The sequence below is a fragment of the Medicago truncatula genome, chromosome 8, assembly GCF_003473485.1.
Source record: "Medicago truncatula cultivar Jemalong A17 chromosome 8, MtrunA17r5.0-ANR, whole genome shotgun sequence".
Lineage (NCBI taxonomy): Eukaryota > Viridiplantae > Streptophyta > Magnoliopsida > Fabales > Fabaceae > Medicago > Medicago truncatula.
Window position 1 is genome coordinate 40,917,589 of NC_053049.1, and position 9,418 is coordinate 40,927,006.

General features: G+C 32.9%; 1 protein-coding gene across 3 annotated transcripts; it reads right to left on the reverse strand.

The window, feature by feature from the left end:
• Positions 1 to 398: 398 nt before the first annotated feature.
• LOC11414625 (phospholipase D delta) lies at positions 399 to 4,508 on the reverse strand. 3 transcript variants are annotated; one of them, XM_039829471.1, is made up of 9 exons: positions 3,302 to 4,508; positions 3,072 to 3,188; positions 2,688 to 2,882; positions 2,264 to 2,542; positions 2,077 to 2,145; positions 1,776 to 1,923; positions 1,327 to 1,649; positions 907 to 1,089; positions 399 to 766 (listed from the first exon to the last, which is right to left on the reverse strand). In XM_039829471.1, exons 1-9 carry the CDS (start codon positions 4,205 to 4,207, stop codon positions 473 to 475), a joined length of 2,514 nt encoding a protein of 837 aa, XP_039685405.1. In that variant the 5' UTR covers positions 4,208 to 4,508; the 3' UTR covers positions 399 to 472. The 3 variants fall into 3 exon arrangements, with proteins under 3 accessions (XP_039685405.1, XP_003629955.1, XP_039685404.1); XM_003629907.3 differs by having other exon boundaries at positions 907 to 1,104; XM_039829470.1 differs by having other exon boundaries at positions 2,688 to 2,911; positions 3,068 to 3,188.
• Between the last annotated feature and the right edge of the window lie 4,910 nt (positions 4,509 to 9,418).

The following is a 9,418-nucleotide window of genomic DNA, read 5'->3' on the forward strand; positions in this document are numbered from 1 at the left end:
TTTGAATCAACGGCTGAGATTAGATACATGCTTAGGAGGGAAAAAAGTTAGTGATTAGGGCAAACATGCTAGCTAATCAACTCTAGCTTTTATAATAAAGGATAAATGCTTGTGAGGAATTTAAATTAATTAACGGGAATTATTTTTTAACTTAAGGAAAACAATAATGCCACTAGTTAATCAACATCACCTAACTTTATAAAAAATGAATCCTTCTTTGGTTTTTATGATGTTTTTTTCATTCAGAATCTATATGATAAGAAAAAGAGTAGGAAACCCTTTCAATTCTAGATAGGAGATAAGTATTATGATCATAACAACTATGTGATTTGTCAATTTTATCTACATAAATGTATAGATTTATTCACACTGTCCAATAAAGGAATTTACATGCAAAAGAGAATAATTTATCTGCATCATGAATGTTACTATGTATCTAAAGATAATTTAAAGAGTGCTATAAATTGGTTAATCACGTAGTTAGTGCATCCGGAAGTGAATTTTGTGATCCAAGAATTTTGCCACCAACATCAGGAAAATACTCTTGACCCTCTTGTGTACTGACTTTTCCATTTCTGCTCACATGAACTGGATAATGCATTAAGTTTCCCTTCATTTGAAGACTTTCCTCAGACACATATATGCTCCAATTTTTTCTAGCAATTCTATTCACACGTCTAACACATTCCAAGGTGTGAGGTTCAGTAAAACTGCCATCAATACCGCCAAGATGCTCAGCCCAAAGTGACATTCGGTATCCATACACCTACATCAACACAGTAATTGTGGAAAAATAATATGAAATTACATGAACTAGATAATGATGTTGAAATTTCTAGGTTTTTCTTCAAGATTGATAGAGAATCAATATGTTCATTTTCAAGTTGTGTTATTCGAGATTCAAACCTGGCCACGTGGAAGAGAGTTCTTTTCTGCCAATGTATGTTTTGGTTGATAAGCCCCCATGGCTATTTCTGTGTCCCTTGATCCATCCATTGATCTCTGATTAATATTTGCTGATCCAATTATTACATATCCATCATCAACTATCATTCCTTTAGCATGAACATAAATCATAAAACGCCTGAACTTTTTAACTGATACCTGATTAAATAAAGAGAGAACAAATAAGTTGAAATGTGAATCTTAATGTTCTAATTACCAACTAACTACTAATAAAAGAAGTTTGCAAATGAAATTAAACTCAAACAAGAATGAACTGGTTATCTTATAATTCAAAATACTAAGCTACCGATGTCTCAAATGTATGAATGCAGGATTCCCTCGCAGCCAGGAATCTGAAAGTAGAAGGGTAGCCTAGCATACCAAGGCGCGATTTTCAGATGATTGACTTTGTGTTGATAGACTTTCACGCGAATGAGGTTCTCTCTTTCCAAGGCAGTAAAAATTGAGATAATCTTGTGGATGATAACATTCAGAGAGACCTGCTTTTGCAAGTGCATCTGCAACAATCTTATACATCATAGACATTGTTTGTCCCTGCCAGAACAAGATTTCTTGAACAGCAGCACTAGTTGGAACTCCTTCTGGCCACATTGGTATGACTATATACACAGAAAATCGTTCATGTGCGATTATCTTGCTTGCAATTTTTAATGCCAACTCCATTGGAATCAAGTGATTTGCACCTATTGAAGATAAGATATCAAAAAATAAAAAACTCCCATGTCTAGGTGCTTATTATAAGCCCTAAAAACATATTGTAAACTTTTTATAGATGCATTTATACTGTAACAATGTTAAACTTTATCCACCTGCATTTCTATACGTAGGCCAATGATATGAGGAGCCTAGAAAATACTGATTCTCAATATAAACGAAGCGCTGAGCCGATCTTATTGCTTTTACATAAGCAGCATGGATGCTTTGGTCAACTTTTAAGTTTTTTCCACATAAAAGATTCTGCAGAAAGTTGATAATAATAAGAGAAGTTAAACATAAAGACTAATTGAATTCAGTAGAAAACTAGAAATCACACCACAATGCAAATTAAGTTGATGAAAATAATGAAGCACTTAAGGCATAAGTGGACATCACGTACAATCTTGTTCTCACCTGAGCCTTTGCTTTGTCAACATCCTTTGGAAATCCCTTCACAGATCCTGAATCTATGGACCGAAATACCTGTATTTAATACTTGTTCATAATAATTTTTAATGATCTGACCTATTATAATTGATTGACAATTTTAAAAATATTTACACTAATAGTGTATGCAATTAAATTAGTAGTGTATATATACCTGCACATGCCAATTCTCAGGATCAGTTTCTTCGGTTACACGAACAGATTTATCACCATCAGGACCAGAAGATGGCTTGACAATCCATGAAATACGATCTAGCCTTAGCAAAGCATCATCATGCCAGTTTGTTACTTTTCTGAGCCTGAAGTCGCGCCATTTTTTGGCCTTCCTTGATCTTTGTTCAAAGTTGGTCAATATATCATATGCAGCCGGACCTTCAATTTTGCAATGTAAGTCATGCCATGGTTGCCTTGGTGCAGAAGAGTTAGAATTTAACTGCAGCATACACCATACAATTCCAACAAAGTACTACTTATGTCAATTTTTATGACGATATTCTTTTATCAGCTATGACAGTGTTGTGAAGGGTACATAAAAAAGAAATATTTGATTATCTTCAGCATTTATGGTAACCACTTACTTGAAATGTAGGATTATGGAAATCATTTTGAAAGACTGTATCAAGATCACTAAAAAGCCTATGCTCAGGAGTATCATATCTGCCATCACACAGGTCAAGACCACCAATAAAAGCGGTTATTTTCCGATTATTCCCAGAACCTTGTGTGTCTACAAGCACACATTTCTGGTGATGCGTAAAGAGTGTTCCCACAACCTGGTCCAAAAGATTCAACAGAATTGGTACTAAAACAATGTACACTAATATATCTAATCTGTTTATGTTTTTTAATTAATGTGAAATCTTCCAACTAATAAAGATACAACAACACAGTGAAAATGGGAGATAATATCTTTATCCAACTTATATATTTTCAAAGTTTACGTTCTGAAAATAACTACATGCCTGTTGCTTGAAAATACTGAGTTTATTGCTTGCATAACGCGGAGATAATATACAATGAACTGTTGAATGTTTAAAAAACTTTTTAGTTTCTTCATCATGAGTCTGCATCACACCTTCCTGCAATCAACAAAATCAATTATATCTATGTATATTGATACATGAATAGAAAATTGTTATCAAAATTAAAATGCAACTATGTCTACATTATTAAACCATGAAATGAGGATTACTGTTTTCAAAAGAAACTTGTCATGTGAAGTCCTGTCATCCCAAATCAACATAACAACTCTTAACCCTTCTTGTGACTTATATTTCAAAAGTTCTCCAAGTGAAAGCTCTCCACCAGACGGCAATGGTTTTGTTGGCTCTCGAACAAGCTTCACAGGGTGAAAAATCGACCATCCAATAATATATATCATATGATGAGCTTCCAAAATTGCATGACAAATATCCTCCCAACATTTACTATGTTGAAACATTTTTCCACCTTCGAGTTCGATCTCAGGTAGCATACCATCCGGTACATGTGCATCTTGATAAAGAGTGACATTCCCTCCTCTTCTAAGAGGAAAATATGTACCAGGAACGCCATAATTAACACTTCCATTATCTTCATTAACATCAATAGACATATACTGAATTGAAATATGCAGTTCAGGATAAGGTTTCAAGCAGTTTCCATATTGACCAATAATTGGAAACCAATCATTAAGAATGTTTCCAGAGAGTATCTTTTGAACAGGTATTTCCACAACTCCAATGAGTTCAGCACCAAGAATATCATTATCTTTTACTAGAAATTCAATTTTGTGAGCAGGATGAGCAACAGGAACAAGAAAATGTTCATCCCATAAAGGGTTTTCGCAATTCGGAATGACTCTTGTTTGTGCTATGGTTGCACCAGCTAGACAAATAGATACATAAGGGTCACTTGTTATGATCTTGTCTTTTCCTGAGTGGGTTTTGAGTCCTTTTACAAAAGGTGGTGTGCAACTATTTCCCATAGTTAGACATTTTCTAATTGCTTCAGTTGATAAATCTAGATTTGGAAGAGATTTTGCTTCTATGATAAATAGATCTAAGTCACCATGTAAGAAAACTGGATACTCATTACCACCACCTTGAACTTGATCCATTTCAACAATATATATGATTGAATTTTCCTAAGCTACATAACTATTTATTTTTTCAGAAAATGGAAATAAAATTCTAGAGGCATAATAATGGTTTTCAAAAACTTATGTCTCATTAAAAAAAGGGAGATTAAGGAGAAGAATGCAATGATAAGAAATGAATTATGGAAAAGAAACTAAATGATGATTTAGATGGATTGAGATTGAGATAGCAACAAGGTTAAATCAAATTTCAATTCTGCAGACAGAGGAAAGTTCAACACCACATCCATTGGAAGCAAGAGAGAGAGGTTTGGCAGGCCGAAAATGGTGTGAGGAATTGTAAGTTTGGTATTCAATTATCTCTCATTTGATTTTTCATTTCCAAAATTGGCAAATTCAAAACGAAAAATATGCATGAGAGAAAGTATTAACAATAAATTTATTATTATTATTATTTAACCAACATTTTTTTGACAAAATTATTTAACCAACATTGGTCCTTAATTATGTGGTCATAAGTTTGATTTACTATAACTAATGTGTATAGAAGAATAGAAGTTGAAAATATCAGCCCCTTCCACAGAGTTCATTCAACAAAGTAATTTGGATTATACCGTCCAAGTTAAAAAAGCTGTGAAAGATTATATCATCCATTTTGTTGGTTTTAACAACATAACTTGGATTATTTTGGTATATCTTATCTACCAGTTTAATTGATATATACTTATATAATAAGCTTTGATGTTATTGCAGAAAAGTTAGTTAAATAGTTTGGAGAGGTTCAAAGTAAGAAAGGAAAAAGTGTCTGTCAAATGAATAGCCAAAATCCCAAAACCGCAAAAAGAGTCCCACACCGAAGAGTCTATAAAAGCAGAAGAACACATGTCCTATATATAATCCGCAAGGAGCTTGAAGTTTACAAACACTATAAACCTTCTTTCTTGATGGATGATTACATATATAAGGTCTCAATATCGGATCTAAGAGGTTTATCTCTCAAGAAATCCGTTAAATTTTCTCCATTCCTTTAAAAAAAGGAATAATGATATTTGAACAATCAATAGTTAAAAATTTTTGAAATACTTTTTCTTCTTTCTCTACCGTTTTTATTAGTGGTCATTTTTTAAAGCGTAATGTTTTATGTTACGATAAAAGCAAAACAAGAAACATGCGAAATAATCTGATCCTTAATGCGTTGGCAATCTAAACAAACCCTTAATTTAAACGGCTTTTGTGATAACTCAATTAAATTTGTCACCGTTAGACAAGAAAAAAAAACACCTTTCTCCTATCTATGAGACTCTATTCTCTCTATTGGTATTTTAATGGTGAAATTGCGGAGGTTATGGATTTTTCTCCATTGTTAAAAACTAATTATTTTTGAGTTTTTTGTTTTATTCTTCACATTCCTTTAAAAAAAGGATTATTAGCATGTACACCTATTCATAAGAAAAATTTATTATACCTCTAATAACTTGATTCTCTTAAACACAAGTGCCCAGGGTTTGATAAATTACATGATAAAAAAAAGGGTTAAATATGTTTTTGGTCCCTATAAATATGTCAATTTTTCGTTTTAATCCCTCTAAAATTTTCCTTCAACTTTTAGTCCCTATAAAGTTTTCAATCTTCACTTTTGGTCCATCTTTTAAAGTAAACTCATATGTAGAATTCATATTATTTAATAAAATTTTCCAGAAAAATTCAAAATATTATAAGAATGACTCCAAAAAAAATTAATAATTTTTTAACAAAACAAGAATTTAATATGAATTTTTATATTGTTTATGGTTAAAAATTCATATTTAATTTGTGTTTTGTTAAAAAAATCTAATTTTTTTTAAGAATTGTTTTTAGAATATTTGACACATTTCTGCACAATTTCATTAAAAAAATACAAAAATTAAATTAAAAATAGAGACAAAAAGTAGTGATTGAAAATTTTATAGGGACTAAAAGTTGAAGGAAAATTTTAGAGGGACTAAAACGAAAAGTTGACATATTTATAGGGACCAAAAACATATTTAACCCTAAAGTGACAGACGCGGTAAATTCATGAGACCAAGTGACAGTTTCTCTCGAACCACATCACAGTCGATCTCAAGTTGCTTCGTACGTTAATTAAACATACAATTAGAAGCATAGTGTAGTTCGCTCGTATTATTACAATACAAGACGGCGACTTAAGAGAAAGTGAATCCAAAATCAGCAAGGTAACATAACCAACCATTGCAACTCGCATGTGATTGAAGCTAATGTGCTAAACACATTTTTGTACCTCAAACGATCACAATACACTACCTTTCAATGTGACCAAGACTCTTATCAGCTTTGAAATGAAACCAGTTTTGGACATAAAATCAATTTTTAAAACAAACTTATATTACAACTTAATGTGATGTGTTCTGGTGTTTTACTTTCCAGTTTTTAAATCACACTGCTGATCATAAGTTTTAACTCTCCAATTCAAATATCATTTGAAGTAATGTCTATAATTTTGACGTGAAAATGGTTAAAATTACATAACAGAGAAGGCTCAAGCAAGTGTTGATATCATTTCACAACTGCACATTCCCCGGCTGCAATTGTGCAAAGATTTCCCAGTTTGTACATCAGCCCTGGAAACAGGTGCATCGACGCCTGACACGTGCTATTTTGTGTGTGTCTGCATTATTGTAAATCTAAGTGGCTGCTACTCATGTCAACCATGAGACCATCGGGACATCAGCTCAAAACAATGCCCTTGGTGTCATCTAAAAGATTAGAAATCAAATATCTGGAGAGTTAAAATGACAAACTTAATTGTGCAACTTGTATTATTTGGAATGAGGATAATAAAAGTAACATAAATAGAAACACATTGGATGAGTTATTTTCTTTCCAGGAATCATAAATTGAACATAGAACCTGATGTAAGCAGAGATACTTAAGACACCATAATACACAATAACTAGTTCAAACTTTATTAGGTGTAACAAATTATGTGTACATATTATGACGTCGATATTTATAATTAATGCACAGGTGTGAAGAAGGTAATGAAACAGAATAAAAGAAACCTACGGTCTAGTAAACTTAAACCATAATCCTATTCCCAATACAAAAGCATCACATTTATCCTTAGGCTTCCTAATTTCTTCTATTCACAAAACCACATGTCCACAAGCAAAGACCGAAGAATGACGGAGTTTATTGTCCCACATCGATAACTAATGGTAGAATAGAGAGGAGCCTTGATTATATAGTTAAAGGCCGTGGAGAGATTTAAAGAACAGTTGAATTTTATGACGGGCATAAACTTCCTATCTAGTTTTAAACGGTTTTTTATTCTAGCTAGTTGAGTGAGATGGTTGGTATGGTTCTATTACCTTATTGACTTGATTTAATTAGCTCAGTAGTGAAGAACTTAGGGGATACACTTAATATCATGACAGCAGACAGCTAGGTTAAAAAAATCCCTTACAATGATCAAAGGTCATTCATGTATAATTATATTTGTCAAATACTCCCTCAATCCTTTAACAAGTGAGTCTTTTGTAAAAAAAATATTGTTTATCTTTACAACCAATACTCCTAATTATTTTCTCATATATATATATTTGATTAATGTATCTACCAGAAGCATTTCATGCATGAACGTTCAGACTCTTCCTTTAAATCAATTCTTGATAGCAAACCGTTAGAATACATTTATCGCGCTCCTTTGAGATAAACAATTGTTTTTGTTATTGTTAGATTCCTATGATAAAATTCAGGACCTGTGATGAATGTTGGACAACATAATGAAAGCTATAAAACGAAAAAGAAAGTCCAGGGAGAAAATGGGATGAAGTCGTCTTTTGGGACGAATCCCTATATTTATAAGTACATGGGGCTGATATGTTGTACCAGTTATAACAGAAAAATTAGAATAGTAAACTCTCTCTTTGTAGTGAATCTAATCTAATTACAATAATAAGCTATAATTGAGTATAAAAGAGTTGCACAATATGAATATTGATCTATTCAAACATAGGTTGCACACTATTCTTTTTATGTGTTCGCATCTGGTAGTACCACCATCGAATCATAATCAATCTCCAACGGGGAACTTGAATGCTTCCGCTGCTAGTGAAATTACCAGAGCCAAATAAGAAAAGAATCCTGAGCAAAAAAGAATCCTGTAAATTCATAAAATCATTCTCCATAGTTTTTACAATATAGATAAGTAAATCTCTAATCATTTAGATAACATGCAACTTTAAAATCGATAAATGCGACTTTAACATGCAACTTTAAAATCTAGTGGTGTAGACATGTTAACTGTATGCTTACAAAACTAGGTACTCGAAATTGTTCCCTAACAATGTGTTGCTATCCTCGAATAAGCCCCAAGATCAGCTAGTAGATTTCTCAAAGAATTGCAATAGACTTGGTTAACAGAATTTGACTTCCCTAACATACAACTAACCATCCTAACCAACTCAACCGTGTAATACCCTCCCAAAAGTCGAAGATCGGTAAATGTCCATCAATCTGAGCTTGGCTATAAGATGGACGAATGGCTGAGGAGCAAGAGCCATAGTGAAGACGATTGCTATCTGATTAGCTGAAGACTGGCGATAACTTCATGAAACGAAGTGATAGTCTCTCGTGAACCACATCACAATCAATCTCAATTAAACACACAAGTAGAAGCATAGTGTAGTTCTCTCTTATTATCACAATACAACACCGGCGACAAAGAGAAAGTGAACCCAAAATCAGCAAGAAACATTACCATTGCCATTCGCAAGTGGTTGAAGCTAATGTGCGATACTCACCTTTGAAGCTCGAATGATCACAATACACTACCTTTAAATTAGTGAAGGTTTCTTTGATCAACTTTGAAATGACACAGAGTAGGTTTTGACAACAACTTTGACGGTTGCTAAACTGGGAATGTGATATCAGGCCTTATGGTAATTAAGTAGAGAAATTTTTTATATCAAGTGAAAGTTATAGAGAAACTGATATGGGATCAAACTAGAAGTCCAACTTCCAAGAGTCCACAAGCACATACCGAAGAATGACTGAGTTTATTGTCCCACATCGATAACTAACGCTAGAATAGGAGAGATTTGGTTATATAATAAAACAAAATTACGGTTGGATATGATGACCGGCATTTACTGTTTGTTTGGATTAATACCATTTTTCTTCCGGCTAATTGAGTGATGTTGATTTTATGGTTAATACCTCAGTCGGATGATC